At 36.1% G+C, this 19,028-nt stretch overlaps 1 protein-coding gene and 2 long non-coding RNA genes across 3 annotated transcripts; 1 reads left to right on the top strand and 2 right to left on the bottom strand.

Moving 5' to 3' along the window:
- Positions 1 to 319: 319 nt before the first annotated feature.
- LOC131017038 (uncharacterized) lies at positions 320 to 7,352 on the bottom strand. Its single transcript, XR_009099355.1, has 14 exons — positions 7,191 to 7,352; positions 6,443 to 6,536; positions 6,297 to 6,340; positions 4,542 to 4,610; positions 4,296 to 4,370; positions 3,649 to 4,203; positions 3,509 to 3,573; positions 2,256 to 2,412; positions 2,166 to 2,190; positions 1,851 to 1,961; positions 1,688 to 1,766; positions 1,494 to 1,614; positions 740 to 860; positions 320 to 640 (listed from the first exon to the last, which is right to left on the bottom strand). It is a non-coding gene; the product is annotated as an uncharacterized LOC131017038 (long non-coding RNA).
- A 982-nt stretch (positions 7,353 to 8,334) lies between these two features.
- On the bottom strand, positions 8,335 to 12,545 carry LOC131015789 (putative late blight resistance protein homolog R1A-10). Its single transcript, XM_057944213.1, has 5 exons — positions 12,105 to 12,545; positions 11,396 to 12,036; positions 11,025 to 11,076; positions 9,317 to 10,957; positions 8,335 to 8,861 (listed from the first exon to the last, which is right to left on the bottom strand). Exons 1-4 carry the CDS (start codon positions 12,528 to 12,530, stop codon positions 9,329 to 9,331), a joined length of 2,748 nt encoding a protein of 915 aa, XP_057800196.1. The 5' UTR covers positions 12,531 to 12,545; the 3' UTR covers positions 8,335 to 8,861; positions 9,317 to 9,328.
- Positions 12,546 to 14,954: 2,409 nt separating this feature from the next.
- On the top strand, positions 14,955 to 17,736 carry LOC131017102 (uncharacterized). Its single transcript, XR_009099420.1, has 3 exons — positions 14,955 to 15,213; positions 16,823 to 16,898; positions 17,462 to 17,736. It is a non-coding gene; the product is annotated as an uncharacterized LOC131017102 (long non-coding RNA).
- The last annotated feature ends 1,292 nt before the right edge of the window (positions 17,737 to 19,028 follow it).

Genomic DNA, 19,028 nt, shown 5'->3' with positions numbered 1-19,028 from the left:
CATGTTTTTATCGATTACTAGCAGGAAGAACGTGCGATGCACGTTGAACACGTTTGATTTTTACTATGTAAATAAAAAAAAGGAACCAATGCAACTATTAATGATTAAATTTAAAAGTAATAAAGTAATATTCATACTTCTAAATAAAAATGCAAAAAAATCTATGAAAAAACATCCTAAATTATCTAAGTAAGGAGTAAGACGAATTTTAAATCTTTTCTTGTTTGATTTTGACGATTGGGGATCTCTTCTTGTTATTTTTGGTTTGCAAAATGCTGTTCAGCGGCAGATCGTCGTCACTTGTAATGTCAATGTAGTCATGAAACTTTTTCTTGGTTATCCTTCTTTTTTTCTTTTGCGATTCTGTGGGCTGCAACTCAATCGTAGATTTTTTCTTTCTAGACGGAATTTTCTTTTTTGATTTCTCGGGTGAATGTTTCTTTTCCTCCACTTCAGTCGGCTCTTCTTCAATATCTCCAACATCGATGCTTTCCATTGGTTCCATTTTTTCGATTGCATTTGCTACGATATTGATATTTCCTCGTTGATCAAATTTTATAGACTTGAGCATCGTCATGAAGCGCATTTCTGTGTACGCTTGTGTGCTTAGTCGTCTATAGTATGTGGATTCTGTTTCACCCTATGAAAATATATAATTGTTATAATTATGTAATATCGAATTTTGTAATATTAACAATTTAAATTATATTAAGTGATTAAGTAAGAAATCATAATTTACCTCTTTGATTGAAGAAAGATATTCATCCACAGAGCATCCTACATATACCTCTGCCACTTGACCAAATAGTGTAATACGTGCATTGCAGTCGCCTTGTATAACATTTATTGTGATTCTGTATCTAGAATTATATAAAATGATAAAAATTACTCCCTCCGTCCCCAAAATAAGTTCCTCTTTGGGGACGGCACGGGTTTTAAGGAAAATGGTAAAGTGTATTGATAGTGGAGAAAAATATGTCATAATTAGTATTGGGAGTGGTGAAAAGGTGAAAAAGTATTATAATTAGTATTGGGAGTGGTGAAAAAGTTAAAAGTAAGAATAAATAAAGTATTATTAGTGGTGGGGTAGTTGTCCAAAAATAGAAAGAAAGAAAGAGGAACTTATTTGGGGGACGTCCCAAAATGGAAAAAGAGAAACTTATTTCAGGGACGGAGGGAGTAGTATATTTTTGTTATTGTGTCATTAACTAATTTTGAATTGGTAGTAATTTTAAATTTGATATGTACGTGGGCGACGTCTCAAGAACTTCTTCATTGCATTTTTTGCATATTGCACTCTCATCAATTTTGGAGAAAGATGTGTTGCAATTTTTACAAGAATCATACCATATTGTTGCTTTATTTTCAACTTTGTCGATAATTCATGTAAAACAATACGAAACACCCTAATATATGATAAAAAAATAATAATATTATAGAAATAGTCGATTATGTACTTTTGAAATGCATCATTAATTATTTAAATACCGTACCTCTGATAATAAATGTTGATTGTCTCTGAGATCTTTAAGAGTGAGTTCCTTTGCTTGTTTTATTTTTTGTGTCATTGCTAATTTAGCAATTGCTAATGCATCATCATCAACATCAGAACACCTGCATATAATATTAAATGATATGTTTGATTTTTTTTTAAAACTATATAATTTATTTATTTTTTGATACGTACGATTGGATTGGCTGGATCTCTTTGCATGTTGGTGTAATTTGCAAGACGGATCTCATTATATTTTGCAAGAGTATACGACCTAAATAATATATATATATAAGTAGTTTACAAATTAAAAAAATGAAGTATTATTTTAAGAAAATATATATAATATGTTTGTTACCAAATTTCCTTTTTGCCACGACATAGGAAATTGCAACAGTTGGCTTGCCTCCAGTTATTTGTTCAAGGTCATGTCCTTCATTTTTCGCCATATCTTCCCATAAAGATATCTCTACAAGTTCAGATCTATGAGAAATATTGAGTAAATTCAAATATAGTTATTTTTCTAAGGTTATGAACAAATTATAGTATATGCATGAAACATTAAATAAAAATAACATATGCCTATATATATATATATATATATATATATATATATATATATATATGCATTGGAAATTGAAAGATGGATGCAAATAATAAATAAAGAACTTACTTTTTGTCACTCCAATTTGGACACCCTGCAAATTGAGTGATAAATATATAAATTGTAAAAATTAAAGTCATAATTAAATTTGTGACTTACCTCTTTGTCAACCATTATCAATTTCCAGATTTTTGTGCTTAAATTAGGTCCACAATTTACTTCGTGGCCTATTCTCAAAGCCCTTCAATGCAATTGTAAATGATCTTTCATTTACTTGCAGAGTTTCGATTGTCGTCATTGTTGAATATTATATATCCTACAATAAAAATAATAAAATTATGTATATATAACATCTCATTTAACGTAATATAACGCGACAATAATAAATAATAATAAACGAACAACAACAAAAAGGAATGTTAATAATAATTATAAGTATAACTCTAATCAAATAAATATAAACATATTGATATGGCAACAAAACAATTATATCATTGTATTTTATCAAAGCCTAACTATCTATCACCAATTATTTATTCACTTTTAATCTGTATTTTATTTTATCAGTGTATTTACGTATTTATTTATTTTAGTGTTCTATATATGAACTTAAAAACTAATAATTAACTTAGGGTTTGGCTTATGTTTTAGCCTAAATTACAATTCACACGTATTCATGCTAATCTTAAATTATAAAGATAAAGAAATCAATGCTTAGATATGCAGGTAAGCACGAATTCATTACGGATAAATAAATGCACACATTCATAGACCTCTAAAATTCGATCAAATATTAAGCATGAAGAAAATCAAAGAAATAACTTCAAGATAGGGAAAATTTTCTCTCAGTAAATTCGTCGAACACGTAAGCGTCAGAAGGAAGAAACTAACTTTTCTAGAACTATGAATGATAGAACTTACCAAGAATTCGTTCAATCGCAGAAGATAAACAAAAACGCAGAAGAGAAAGAAAATTAGAGGCGGATATGTTGTAATTTGATTGTGTACAAAAAAATTATACACCATTATATAATGTGGATTCGAAAGTTTGATTCCTATTACAATTCTAATTCTAATATTGTAGATTTCTATAACAAGTCTTTGATCTATTAAATTATTTTTATCCTTATCCTAACCATATTTGAATTACTGTCTAACTCGGTTATACTACTAACTTTTGGGTGAAAATTGCAATTCTTAATCAACTCGGTTATACACCATGACCCCTTTATTTTTGTTTTTTGTTTTTTTAAATATTGCAACATCATATTAGAATTTCAATTAGACAAAATAATTTCCTCATATTAAAAAAATGTATATTAAAAGCAATAAATATTTTAAAAATTAACAATGCATATTGCTATCTCGAAAACAACATAAACAATTAAAATGATGAAATTCCAGTTGCGTACCGAGTGTCTTGAACACAATGCGAATCATCAATTGCATCTTTCTGATTCTTCATGATTTTGTTGTCCTGTTAAACACGTAAATATAATATTATCAATGCAAAATAACATCATATAAATTAAATTTTAAATTAAATAATTACCTGCGATCAAAACTTGAGTGTAGACAACATTTTTCGTCAACATTTTTTGTCTTGTATCTGTTGTGTTTGGCTTAATCAACACTTTAGTAGTAGACATTGAAGTTCCTCGTGATAGAGCAACATATAATTGTCCGTGAGAAAATACCGGAGAAGGCAAATATATATACACCAACATTTGGTATAGTTTGTCCTTGAGCTTTGTTTATTGTCATTGCAAACTGATTATATGGGATGAAGCACCGATGGCAAACTGATTACAATTGAGCTTTGTTTATTGTCATTTGCTAATTTGTTATTACATTTGGTATAGTTTGTCCAATTTTACACCAAACGAAGTAAATGAGAATATACTATTATAAGCACGAATATTCCTTCTGAAATTAATAGCTTCTTCTGACTAGGCTGTAAACAATTCATCCAACTCCGGATGAACTTCAGAAAATGCAAGTTTAACTTTTCCATTATCACAACAAAAAGTAGGAGGTTCATATTCAAATCTTCTTGCACCACAATGAATGCAATCAGACACATTTTTCAATTCATGTAGCAATGAACCTAAATAGATAAACAATATAATTAAAAAAAACATTAATAATTTATCATAATGTATTAAACGTATTTTTATCTTAAAAGAATGTAATACTTACAATTCAAATCACTTGCATTTCGTTTACGTTTCTTTTGTCTTTGTAGATTTTTTCTTTGTCTGTATACCTCATTAGCTGCAATATATAAATATAAATATATTAATTAAAAAAATAATTTGATTTGTGCTCATGTTGTGTGATATGTGGTGATTATAACATAGACAATTAATATATATATATATATATATATATATATATATATATATATATACTTAAAAGCTTGTGCGCTCATGCTATAGAAAATACCTGAAGATGAGCTTGTTTTGCGCAATGTAACTTCCATGTTCATAGTTAGTGTATATAAATTTTAAAATCCTGCAAAAAAATATTTATTCTGTAACACAAAAATAATATATAATAATAATAAACAAATAACAACAAAAAGGAATGTTAATAATAATTATAAGTATAACTCTAATCAATTGATAAATATAAACATATTGATATGACAGCAAAACAATTACTATATCATTATATTTTATCAAAGCCTAACTTTCACAATTAAATAAAGGTCATTCTACAAACCCAAAAATTTGCATAACTTTTAAATCAGCCTAAATGACCAAAACAAAAATTTGAGGACATAACTGAACATTTATAACATTTGGATACATGTGTCCTGCAAATATGGTATAATAAAGTTTATTTTTTTGGTTTTCTATCATGAAAATGAAATATTTTCTACTTCTTGTCAAATGTAATAACAAATTAGCAATCTATACTAAAAATGTATATTAAAATCAACAAATATTTTAAAAATTAAAAATGCATATTGCTATTTCCAAAAACAATAAAGACAATTAAAATTATGAAATTTATGAGAGGTGAAATATACTACATGAGATCAATTTTCTTCTACTAATAGAAATTCTTGGTATGAATCTCATTTTTTGATTCCTCATCAAAGCCTAAATCCACCCCACAACCATATACAATAATAGGCACACCAAATTTCATAAATATATAATGCTCGATCATTTGAATGTGTCATATATGTAAGTGTTGATAAAAATGAAATGCAACTGCGATTACAAAACTCAATCATATATATATATATATATATATATATATATATATATATATATATGTGTGTGCAGTATGAAATAAACAATATATATGCCTCTTGTAATATATATGCCAGTGCTAAGAAATTAGAAAACTCCAATTAAACCATAATTAAGTAGATAACAAAAAAAAGACCCCCAAAAAAACAGCAAAAAAACTACATGACTCCCGTGGAAAAAAAAAACTACATGGGCAAGAATTTGAAGCAAACTCTTTCTTCCATCAGCGGCAAAATGAGATGGAAGAATATCAGCAGCCTTCTCGTAACATGACACAAAGACATATATATAAAATAAATATATATACATATATATATAAGCAAACACAACTATTTCTTAAGTTTTTACTTCTTAGATCGTCGAATTATAGTACTTATTGTTTCATGCAACCTACCAGGTAAAGGTAAAGTGTAAAACCGACTCTTTTCTTCTCTCTCTTCGTATCAAGACTATACATCAAGAATATGGTAATACACTAAACAAAAATATATATATATACCATTGAAATCAACATCCAAAATTCTAGTATAGTTTACTTCACAGTGTATTAATTACAATCATCTCAATTGTCTTCCTCAAACTGACAAAGGCCACTCAATATTGCTACTCTCTAGAAAATTGTAACCCAAAATCGTGAGATGTGCTCCTGCCCCTCACATGAATTTTCACCTCTCAACTTTTTATGTTTTCCCGAATATAATTGGAGCACAAAATTTTGAATTAAATTATGCCTTTTTTTCTCTCAAAAAATAAATTAAAATATAACTATGCCTTACTAATTTTATTTTGATAAATTACACAATTAAGCCACATTCAATAATACGTACTATGTTCTAGCATATTCAAATACCATAAAATCGCAAACTATTTTGTAGCATATTCATACTGAAAACAAAATATAATCTCCTGAAATTTGAATATAATATCATAGGCGTACCCATGTGCGGAGGAAATTATGAAATTCCAATCGACGGCGGCGACCTGCGGAGCAAATTGGCAAACAAAATATTGCTTCTTTAATCCATAATAATGTCAATCTTATTTGCATACATCCTTCCATGACCAAAACATGGATATCCTTACCTTGATAGATCACCTTCAAGCTTCTCTGCCCGACTAATTAAGCGAGAAATCGAACGGAATGGTTCTCTTCGAAGTGTTTAACTTGTCGGGTGACCTGGACATATTATAACCAGAAAAGTATTCAAAGGGCGAGCAACATTATAAGCTCGCTGGAAACTTATGAGGAGTCCACATGCCAGCATATGGTTAGAAAGCCTAAAACTCTTTAAGTCAGTCTTATCTTGGTAATGACAGTGAGAAATAATGCGATGCTATTGGTTTAACTCAGCCTTTTGTTTTATAAAAGCTATAACATCAACTAAATTAACTACAACTTTAATACATATATAAAAACTTTCCCAACAATTCAAACCAATATTTTATTCACAGAATAAAATATCCGAACTCAAAATTTTGACATAACCAAATTTTTTGGACAGCCGCAATTGAGAATATTGCTTACGAATGCACGACGCTTGCTTCCGTAGTGAGGACATGCATGCTCAATTCTCAAACAAATTCTAAAAGCTGATATCTTTTTAGATATTATGATAACTTGAACACAAATACTTATTTTTTTAACATCCCAATTAGCCTGATATCTTTGAGAACAATCAGTAGGACCATAATAACAAGCTTTATTAACACCTATGATATTTTATAAGGATACACAAGAATTTACTTGGATCTCAATTCAACAAAGACAAGCTGCTTGCTTCTCATAGTGGCGCTGGTGTAGACGACATACGAAGCGAGAATCAAAACTAACCTCAACCGGCCTTCGAAGAGGGGAGGCGGCGACCGGAAAAAAGACTAAGAGCAACGGTGAAGCGCGGCGGACCGGAGGCTCACAGCGGCGGCGAGGTTGTATGCGATGGTGCGGAAGAATGACTTTGAGGTTAGTTGCGAGGAGATAATTGATTGAGTTGGAGAAGAATTAGTAGAACTTTAATTAATTTTTATTTATATTTAGAGTTTAGTTTAGTTAGTACATAAGATAAAGATTTTGATATATATAAATATATACGGAATTAGAGTGAACTTCTTCCATAGATAATATTATATCCCTTAATTAAGATAATTATGAAGTCAATGGATTGAAAAATCGTGAGTCATTCTCTTTAAAAAGGCAAAAAAGAAAGGAGTCAAAATTAATTGAAAAATCGTGATGTTGATAATTATTAATCTATACTAACAAATTTATATTTTATGGGTAAAATAGGCAATCCACAAGTTGTCCCTTAAATTGTCATTCGCTCTTTTTCTATTAGTATAGATTATGTTATTGTTGTCGTTTATGCTGATTTTTTTTTTAGCATTTTAATCACAAAATGGCATTGTTTTTATCTTGCCGGAAACGACAGTGTTTACTTCGCCTGACGGCGTTGCCATGTTGGCTATTCCAGGTGCCACATAGGGTTTAAATTGGGTGAAATTAACATCCTGGGAAAAATCAGATTCAATCAAAAGGTGGTGTATTTTTATCTAAAATTTAAAAGTCGTGGAAAAAACGAGAATCGGGTAAAAAAATCATGAATTTTGGCGCTATTTGCCCTATTTTATTTGTGAAAATTGTATTCTTCTTATCAAAAGCAATAAAGCAGTAGTATTTTCAAGAACACGACATACCGAAGAAAGTGAAGTTATAACTAAATAAACAAGATTAATGTGTGGTTTTCATTGTTAATACTTTTCATTGTCCTATTTGTCACTTACAAATGCATTAGATATGCATTGTCTTTTTTTCGCTAGAATCCAAATATGGCATCAACTTTTACATTTATTTAAATTGAAATAATTCAGTCGAAATGTTATTTATTTGTATTGACGTCGTTGTTCCTCTCTCTATAATAGAGAAATGTCTATATATCATTCACACACCACTTTGATTTATTTTCTGCACGCAATGAATGGATCAAGAAGACTCTGATGATGATTTGAAGGAAAATAGTACATATTTAAAAGAGCTGGTACAGAACTACACCAAGTGAAGCTGTGGAATGGAATCTAAATCTTACAAATTAAGTGCCCATATCAACGTTATTTCCTATCCTCAACACAATTCATGAGAGAGAGAGCATAAGCCTAAAACCACAATCAACATGTGCTATAATTAATCAACTAAAATATGCAACTGCATCAAGAAAAATGATGGAACACGAGCAGCATTTTAGTATAAATAGGCCACTATGCAAAACTAAAAGCATTTTATTGATCCAAACTCATTTGATTATGCTCCTGGCTCCCTCAGTTTCAGCAATTATGATTCCACATTTCAAAAGGAAAAGCAAAGTAGTTCTCCTTTCAGCATCTTTTTGCCACCGGCACTGATGCGTTTGTTTTCCCTATTAAATAACCTCGATTTAGAAAATAACAGCTTGGCCATCCCAAATGCTCAAGAGATTAATCTATCCACAAATAATATTGTTTCTTTATAAACCTGAGATATTGAACAAAATAGTACTCATATGAGACATCATTATTCAATTATCTCAATAAACTATGTTATTCAATTCAAGAGGCAAATTTGATGAAAATTGTGCAATTAATTAAAATGTAAGCAACTGCAAAGTCATCAAATTTTATAGACTTGATCATCATCATAAAGCGCATTTTTGTGTAAGCTTGTGTGCTTAATCATGTATAGTATATGAAGTCTGTTTCATTATGTGAAATATATATAATTATTATAAAATTTTGTAATATAAATGATTGCCATTGCAAGCAAAAGTTTAACATTAAAAAAGAAGACAAAAATGAAGAAAATAAAAATAGATTACTAAAGTTTAACAACATGCACAAGATTGCCATTGCAAGCAAAAGTTTAACAACATAAAAAGAGAGAGAGAGAGAGAGAAATGAAGAACATAAAAATAGTTTAATATTTAAAGCTACCTAGCCATTGGATTAGTTTGTGGTTGATGATGATGATGATGCATCCCCTGGTGAAATCTTGAGCTTAAATCCACCAGCCCTTCTACCTCTTACATCCCCACCTTGCATTTGTTGCTTTTCCACCTCGATTTTCTTTGCAGATTGAAGCAGCGTGTGCGACACTCGTTCAATATCGACGAGCTGAAGGCTTTCCCCCTTCCCCACCACACACGGGATCTCTTGAAGCCTCTCGCAGTTCTTGAGTATCAGATTCTTGAGCTTCGGGAACGGCTCAGCCGAAGCCGCGGTCCATATCTCCAGCTCGGTGCGCTCGATGTGCAGCGTCTCCAGCTGCGGGAAGCCGCCGCCCTTAGCCTGCCACAACTTCCCTTTAAAAGCCATCTCCTTGAGCTTGAGCACCTGCAGATTGAGCAGCCTCCCCAGCGTCGCCATGTGCTGCCACTCCAGGTAGGTGGAGGAGAGCGTCAGCATCCTCAGATTGGGCGGGAAGCCGTGCGAGTGCGGCACGCGATGCAGCGCCTTGTCGGCGGTGGAGGGGAACACGTCGTGCACCAGCTTCAGCTTCTCGAGCCGCTCCAGCTTCCCCAGGTAGGTGGCGTCGACGAGTGCGTTGAGATCCCCTCGGATCCCGAGGTTCTTGAGGTTGGATGCCCGTGTGAAGAGCTCCTCGTTGCAGCACTCCGCCATCAGCCTGCTCAGCGTCTGGAGATTCTCCCCGCCCTCGCCCCTCGCCTCCTTGAGCTTGATTGCTGCTTTCGTCTTCAGATGCCTCAGCTGCATCATCTTCGAGATGTCGACCTTGAACTCCAGCTCGCGCGAGGCAGTGTCGATTTTCACGGTCTGTAGGTTCCAGAGCTTCGACAGTGCCTCGGGCAGAGCCTTGAATTCGTTCCCCGAGAGAGCGATGTACCTCAGATGAATCAGCTTGGTGAGCTTGGGGGGGAATTTGGTGAACTTGAGCGGAGTGGCGTCGACAACGCGGAGCAAATGGAAGGCGTCGGGGATCGACGGGGTATACTCCGGCAGCAGCGCGATCGCTTCCTTGGAGAAACAGACGAACGAGCGGACCCCGGGGCCTCTCGGCTTCCTGCGGAGGAATTCCGGCACGTGGGAATGGATGCAGAGGCGGCGGCGCTTGACGATCTCCGTGACGGCCGGGTCGAACACGCCGTGGCGCCTCTTCTTCACCTCCTGGAACAGATTCTTATTCGCGAACGACGCCTCGTTCTGGCAGAACTCCCGGATCATGTCGTGGACGCGGCACGTCTTGACGTCGCCGTTGGCCTTAGCCCTCTCGACCATGACCAAGTTCCGGGCCACGAGGTCGTCGAGGCTGTCCTCGGCGACCTCCTCAAGGCTCCGCCCCCTCCTCTGCTGTATGAATCCCTCGGCGATCCACAGGCGAGTGAGCTTCCACGCGCTGATCTCCGTATCCTCGGGAAACATCCCGAAGTACAGGAAGCAATCCCTCAGGTGATGAGGGAGGTTGTTGTAGCTGAGGGAGATGATGCTTTCGGTGCGCTTATCATCCTGCACGTAGATGCTCACGCTGTCGGAGATCTTCTCCCAATCTCTCTTGTTGTCGCATTTCACATGTTTATCAATACGAGTGTGGATATGCTTAACATCCCAACAGAAAAGCTAAATGTAGCCACGAAAATACATACTTGCATCCAAGGACTGTCAGTTTGTCTTCCATGGTAAGCACCTTAGGCCGCTGCCAACAAAATGATACAAATTCAGTGACATGTGGAATTACTCTAATCATCTAATCAGCACACATTGCACAAGATTGCTAAAATACATATTCTTCAATAACACCACGTGGATAGTCTTTCTCGTGTCGTATATGACATGTTCTCTGCCCTTTTCATAGCGTTGACACCAAAAGACCGGCCTTTACACCGCCATATTTCATCCATTCACATTAGGTAGTGTCTCATTCAGTGACATGTGGAATTACTCTAATCAGCTAAACAGCACACATTGCACAAGATTGCAAAAACACATATTCTTCAACAACACCACGAGGGTAGTCTTTCTTGTGTCGTATATGTCACTTTCTCTGCCTTTTTTCACAGGGTTCCTCCGATCACCACCACGGCAAGCGGCACGCCGCCGAACTGCCTGGCTATGTGCATTCCCAGCCCCTCGAGCTCCTTGGGGCTGGGATTGTTCTTACCAAACACCTCTAACTGCAGGAGCTCCCAGCTCTCCTCGAAGGTCATGAACCGCAGCTTGTGGGGCTTCCTGCTGCTGTTCGTCTGCGTGGCGACGCCCACGTGACGGCTCGTTATCAACACCTTGCCTAATTTGTTGCTCTTGGGCAGGGCGGCCTCGATCCGTCGCCAGTCCTCGACGCTCCACACGTCGTCCATGAAGAGCAGGAATCTTCCCTTGTCGAGATGGGAGCGGACCAGCTGGGTCAGCTCCCATTCCCCCTTGCCGGACATGTCGTTGCGGGTGAAGTTCTTGAGGATGGTGAGGAACACCTCTCTCACGTTCAGCTCTTGAGAGACGTACACCCAAATCAGGGTGGGGAACTCGAATTGGATTTTGGGGTCGCGGTAGATTTTCCAGGCGAGAGTGGTCTTGCCGAGGCCGGGCATTCCCACGATGGAGATCACGTCGAGCTGCTCTGTTTTTTCCTTCAAGTATTTCATCAGAGTGGCTTCCTCGTCTGCGAAACCCACTACATTGTCTTCTCTCAACAATTGTGTCTGCATCACGTTACAAACTCTCAAGGAATGGACTACTATATATATATAATGAAATCACTTGAGCATACCTTTTTGAATTTATTGTCATCGGGGGTTGCAGCAGATGGATGGGCGATGGGGAGTGCGTTCAAGCCCTTAATGGCACGATCAAATATAGGCTGGAGCTGCAGCCTAAGCTCGTTCACCTTCTCGGCCAAGTCATGAAGATGCATGAAGTTGCGAATGGTGGTGGCGCCGGATTGGGCCTTTTGGGTGAGGCAGGCGTCGAGGATGTCCTCGGCCTCGTAGACGGCCTCCCTGATCTGCCTCTCGAACTGTATGAAGACCCGACCCTTCTCCCGCTTGTCGGCATACTCCATCAAGAAGGCGTTCATCAGCTCCAGCTCGATCTGCAGCTGCTTCAGCTCCTTCTCCGCCCCCGATATCAGATGCATCTGCTCCACCAGCAGCTTCTGCACGTTATCCAGTAGGTTTGTCACTGCTGCCTCCGCCATTTTCCCACTATGCTATGCTACCTTCAATCTCAAATTCTATGTAACCAACCACCAAATTTAATTACTCCATCTCCTGCGTGTTTATAGCGCGTTTGAAGCTTCAACGAAGACCCCAAAAGCAAGTCTTTGTAGTAATGATTTTACTCTTGGTGGGTCCACGCGGACACCATTAATGGTTCTAATTGGTTAATATGAGCTCAACACAATTATGTAGGGGAAGTCATCTTAAGATCTAATTTACTTCACTATTGGTTTACAATATTAGTAATTTGTTTAAAAAATATTATATTATTCACCAAGGTTTATTTCGTCCAGTTAGGGTATATAACTAATTTTTATTGTTTATATTTAGTTTATTACATGATAATTCATTATCTAGCTAGGGTATTTTAAAAAAAAGAATCAATTTTTTTTGCAAATGAAAGGTAAGTAGGAGTATAATTCATGATATATATTAGGCTATTTTCGAGATCTCAACACAGAGATCAAAACAAAACTTTACACACAAATTCAGACACCTGTTTACTGAAAAGAGTTTTGATCAAAACAGGGTTGACGACTGATACTGAAATACTCTTCAATAAGGAGTTATCAGTTAAGTCACAAGAACTTAACTAATGCACGTAAGGCTTCAGTCGAGTTTGATAAAACAGAGATGTTATAAGTCTTTCTGACTATCAGATGATATATCAGTCAGACTGATAACACACGCAGCGGAATTCTTTTGTTTCGCAATAACCTTTGTGTTGAGCACGTTGTTAGTCTTAAGTTTTTCTTTGCAATTAATCAGTTTTCAGTTTATCAAAGGTAAGAGCACAAGTAGGAAAGTAACACTAAAAGCTGTAAATAACACAGAGATTTTTACGTGGTTCGAAAAGCACTTCCTACATCCACAGTCGGTTGATCAGACCAACAACTTCACTCTGCAAGTGCTTACGGGTGCACTGCAAACCGATGCTTGTGTTTACGGGTGCACAACAAACCGAAACGTGTGCTTGCGGGTGCTCACAACCGAAACAACTGAAGATCCAATCTTCAGTACCAACACACCTTGTTGGATTTCTCACTCCTAGCACGAACTGGCACTAGGACCTCACGGAGATAGAGTACCTTCCTGAACTCCTTTACAACTCAAACACTCGATTCTATCGGTCGAAGGGAGGTTTGAAATCTTGCCAACTAAACTTCAAAGAACAAGTTCTCTGGAGTTAGTTTGACCTAGGCTTTGGATAAACAAGGTTTGCCTAAGGTCTAAGAGAATTTATGTAATCAGCAGTGACTGATTTTTGACTTTGGGATTCTCTTATTCGATTCAAGCTTTGAAGAGATTAAGCTTTGGCTGAGAAGCAATTTTGGCGGACACCGTTAATGGTTCTAATTGGTTAATATGAGCTCAACACAATTATGTAGGGGAAGTCAACTTAAGATCTAATTTGCTTCACTTGGTTTACTATATTAGTAATTTGTTTAAAAAATATTATATTATTCACCAAGATTTATTTCGTCCAGTTAGGGTATATAACTAATTTTTATTATTTATATTTAGTTATTACATGATAATTCATTATCTAGCTAGGGTATTTTTAAAAAGAGAATCAATTTTTTGCAAGGAGTATAATTCATTATATATATTAGAACTAGTTTGTTGCCCGTCGAAATTCGATGGGTATTAATTATTATACATAAATTTTATTAATAATTTGAAGTATAAATTTGATAATTATACAATCTGCAAATTATGAATTTTGTTTATATACTCATATTTGTTTTAAACTCAATTAAAAATAATTTTACTATTCATTCTCATTTTAAATTCATAATAATAATATATGTTAATTACCCGAATATGCTTAAATTTATTGAATATCTAAATAATCAAATATAAATTGTTACAATAATTAGTTATCTCTCTCAATAAAAACTCATAACATTTCAAAATAAACATTAACAATAAATAATAATAAAAAATAAATAGAGAAAATTTCATGTAAGCATGTAGATAATATTTTATTTAGATTATACAATTAGTGAAGTCTTCTGCAAAAAATAAATATAGATCGATCCTGAACATCTATATGTGTAACACCCCGCCTATTTATATTAAATTTAGAATTATTTTGAACTTAGATTAAGATGATTTATGCCGGAGAAATGAAAATGAGTTTATTCCAACAAAATTTTTTTTCAAAAGCTTTTATAAAATTTAGTCTTCTGAATTTTTGTGCATTTCATAAATTGAATTATATGAATGTGATTAATTCTATATGCTAATATTATTTTAATACTACATGATTTAATTTAAGTCTAAGTTAGGCTTTAATTATTTTGAATGTGTTGGGCCTGGACAAATATTATTTTGGGCCCTAGTTCCTTGTTAATAATTAAGCCCAAGATTCATTTTTTTTTTAAGAGAAGCCCAATTGCTGCCAAGTACAGCAGACCACCATGCGCCCACTCTTTGACTCCTTCAACCACCATGCGCGCTCACTCTTTTGCACGCTCCCTACCATTTTTGACTCCTTCACCCACGCTTCCTACCTTAACATGTTCATCTACTCCCTTAAATATCTCCCTCACTTACTCCACCAAATTATTTTCATCGGCTCCCCAAGCTCATTTCACCAGAAATCAAGTATTGAGCAAACAAGCAAAAATCAGAATACCAACTGAAATCCTCGCCAAGGTAACCACTTGACTTTTTCGCCTACCTCTGTTTATACATTACGCCTCTAGCTCCAAATTGGTTTAGCAGAAACCACAAATAAACCTCATGATTCACACAGCAAAACATTTCAAGCATTTCAATTAAAATGACATTCATATTCATGAGCATACAATCTGTATATATATATATATTCATACATCAGAGCATGATTTTATAAAAGAAGATAATCACCAATGACATAGACATAGACATAATTTGATTTGCATATCATACACATATGCATTTTCTGCAAATTGCTAATCAAAGCTTTTTAAAGGGAATAAGCTATCTTTTACATGTATATGTTGAGTGTATGCTTGCTGTGGTGAGAGACGAGTCAGGGGAGAGATGGGGGCGGTACGGTCGGCGGTGGCTCCGAGCTGCTGTCCGGCCGAACAAACGGAAGAGAGGGAGGCAGGGTGGCGACGACGGCGGCAATTAGCTGCTGCTCGTCGTGAATCGAGGCCAAGGGCCGCGATTAGAGTGCCTGAAATCAGGGGGATCCGGAGCTCGGCGGCGGCAGCCTATGGTTGTGCAGTCGCCGGAGATTTGAAGGGGCGGAGGCGGCGGCGTGTGTGGCGTCGTCGCTGCCGGAAATTTAAGGTAGGGTCGATCTAGAGTTTGGGGATCTAGGGCTCCAGTGGGATTTAGAGAGAGAGGAAGGTTAGGAGGGAAGTGAGGTGATTTAGGGCTTGGGTTTGGGCGAGCGGCGGCGGCGATGGTTTCAATGCCGCTGCGGCCGCCGGATTTCAGAGGGAGTCGGCGGCCTGAGGTGGTGCGTCGTGTGTGTATTCCGTGGGAGAGGGACGAGAGAGAGAGGTCAGAGGGTGGCGTGGCGTTGACCGGGGTTCCCAGCGGTTGCTGCTGCGCCGGAAGAGGGCCGGCGTTGGCCGGAGATGAGGGAGAAGGGGTGGGGAGCTGGGCGACTGTGTGGGGGTGTGCGTGTGTTGTGAGAGGTGTGTGTGTGTGCGTGAGTTGTTTAAGAAAGAAGAAGGAGAGAAAATAGATTTGGGGGTTTGGGCTTTGTTTGGGCCGAGTGTTTGGGCCGGGTATTAATTAGTTTTGGGCTGCATTTTTTTTATTTGCTTGGGCCGTTTTTAATTAAACTCTGGGCCGAAATTTTAGTTTAAATGGTGGATTACTATTTACTTTTGTTTGGGCTGCGAATTTTTGAAATAAAAATATGGACTTCCATTTAATTGTTGGACTTGTTTAATTGATTTATTAAATTGACTCTTTATTTAAGTTTAATTAATTATTTTTTTTGAAAAAGTTTGCATAATAGTATTTTCTTATTATGTGCATATGTTAAATATATTTATTTAATTATGTGAGTTAAAGCATGAATTAATTTTGCATCAAACATTTTACATAAAATCATTTATGATTAAATTGATTTTATTATTAATTCAATTATTTAAGTAAAATCGAGCAAGGATATTGTTGGTGTCCTTAAACTCAAGAATTTTAGTTTTCAAATATTTATTTATTTTGAAAACCCGGCTAAGTGAATCATAGGATGATAAGCACTATACTATAACTTAATATTAGATTCGGGAGACCTATTAAGATTATAGATTTCTTGTAGGCTTTGTGGATCGTGAGGACTAGCACTGCTATACCAATTCAGAGTTAAGAATAAACGACAGGCATTGCCTAATCAGGTGGGCTTATTTTTCAAATGTATGATTTAGCTATTGAGCTTAAATGTTTCAATGAAATGAAAACTGTTTATCCGATAAAATATTTTGTGCACTCTGCTCTGTTTAAGGCTCGCAACAATGAATCGATCGAGGTTCTCTCTTGACCTAACACGTTATTTGAGAATTGTGTACACCTATTAGCTGACTCGGTGGGTTGATCTCCATTCGGGCACTAATCATGTATGAGGCGTTATAAGGGTGCTCGACGGGATGTGTTCCGGAGCATTGGGTCCCAAATGGGAACTTGACTGGGTTACGCCCTCAGTTCAAGTAAAGCAGGAGTAATGGATCCGTCGGTGGCTAAAAGGTCCGGGATCACAGCGAGTAACGGAAAGGGAGTGTGACAATTGCGCGCAATATAATAAAATGTTTTAACATGCTTAGAAGTTATTTCAATTTAAAACCTTCTAAGTCATGTCAAGTATAATTGGATAAACTGCTCTTATGATTATGAAATGTTTATAAAATGCTAGCCCACTAAGTACATTAGTACTTAGCCCAAAATTACTTTCAAATGTTTTCAGGTTGATTGGTCGGTGCTGACGGGGCAGAGCTGAGGCTAGGGTTCAACTCCGTATTTTGTCTTCCGCTGTTGCATTAGCTCTTATTTGTCTTATGTTTCTCTATCTTAAAAACTTTTATGTTAAATTCTGAATTATGTTTCTTATCGAGCTTAGACTCTCAACTCTAGCACTATGTTATTTAATATTGGTTATCAGAAGCATGAAACCAAACTTGTGATCCTAAGATTTAGAATGTTATTAATTGATTACTATCAGTTGATTTATGTCTTTCTTCACTCAAAGGGCGTTGCCCGACTTCTTATCCTATTATTTGAATTTCACAAGGTCATTCCCTTGTTCATTTCTATGATTTTAGTCGCACCCCGATTATAGTTTATTCCTTCAAGAATTGGGGTGTGACAGAATGGTATCAGAGCATAAGTTTTCTTTCATGTCTCTGATAACCGTAAGCTTCTAATGTCGAGTCTAGAATAGTACCTCTAGGCTTCTAAGAAAATTTGTTGACCCTCAGCTCGCCGTCACACTGCCGCAACAAAAGGTACGACTTAAAAATTTCAATGATTTTAAATGCTTTCAAAGTTTTTAAGAAGTGCGCGTTTTCAATGTATGATGTTATATGAATTGCTTATCGCTTTCATATTATTATTTTGAGCCTTTGACTCATATAATCAATGTATGTATGTATGTATGTCGTGTTTGGGACTACCCGAGCCCTTAACGAATCAATAAAATTATGGTCGAGTTAGATTCCATTAATCTTTTCGGCTTAAGAAAAATTTTATGAAAGGGGCATTTATTGTCCATATGTTTAAAGGTTTCAAAAGAAACAAATGAATGAAAAGTTTTTATGTTATTGTGTTAGGTCCACTGCCTGTACGATATGAATGATGAGTCTCTTACAAACCGTTTGAGTACTACCCAAGAATACTTTAGAAATATTAGTCGTAAAAGCTCCGCTTGATCGATTTAAGTAAGGAATGATAAGATAGCAACGTTTAACATAGATATGTTATAACGTAGAAGAAATGTCATGAGATTAAGGTTTCACTTAAGTTATTCCATTTAAGTTTAGATTAGTTTCCACATAGAACTAGTCTTTCACATGGTTACACCATAGAAGTGATATATCTCATGTATATCTATATATGTATGTATGTATGCCGAATGGGTCTTTTCTTCTGTTGATTCTCGTCCGTCAATCAGAATGGAAGGTGCACCAAGAGGACGTGGTAGAGGGCGCGGACGTGGCCGTGGGCGCGGTAGGGGATTTGTACCCGAAGAGCCTATTCCACAAGTAGCACCAAATCGCACAGCCGAGGAAAAGTTTCGCAAGGAAAAACCTCCAACGTTTGATGGATTGGGCGAACCTGCGGATGCCGAGAAATGGGTTAGGGCAATAGAACGGATCTTCAACTACATCCGTTGTGATGATGAGGATAAAGTGGCATGCGCAACTTATCAGTTGGTGGACGAAGCTGACTTTTGGTGGGAGTCAGTTAGGCGGACAATGACTGACGAACAGTGGGAGAATTTCACATGGGAAGAATTTAAGGCTGAATTGTATGAG

The sequence above is a fragment of the Salvia miltiorrhiza genome, chromosome 3 (assembly GCF_028751815.1).
Source record: "Salvia miltiorrhiza cultivar Shanhuang (shh) chromosome 3, IMPLAD_Smil_shh, whole genome shotgun sequence".
NCBI classification, from domain to species: domain Eukaryota; kingdom Viridiplantae; phylum Streptophyta; class Magnoliopsida; order Lamiales; family Lamiaceae; genus Salvia; species Salvia miltiorrhiza.
The sequence above is the reverse complement of the archived record's forward strand: the minus strand, read 5'-3'. Positions and strand labels throughout refer to the sequence as shown.

Coding starts and splice junctions, on each gene's coding strand:
- LOC131015789 (XM_057944213.1), bottom strand. CDS start 12,530: ATGGCGGAGGCAGCAGTGACAAACCTACTGGATAACGTGCAGAAGCTG. Junction 12,037..12,104: donor ATGACAATAAATTCAAAAAG/GTATGCTCAAGT, acceptor AACGTGATGCAG/ACACAATTGTTGAGAGAAGA. Junction 11,077..11,395: donor GTGGTGATCGGAGGAACCCT/GTGAAAAAAGGC, acceptor TTAGATGATTAG/AGTAATTCCACATGTCACTG.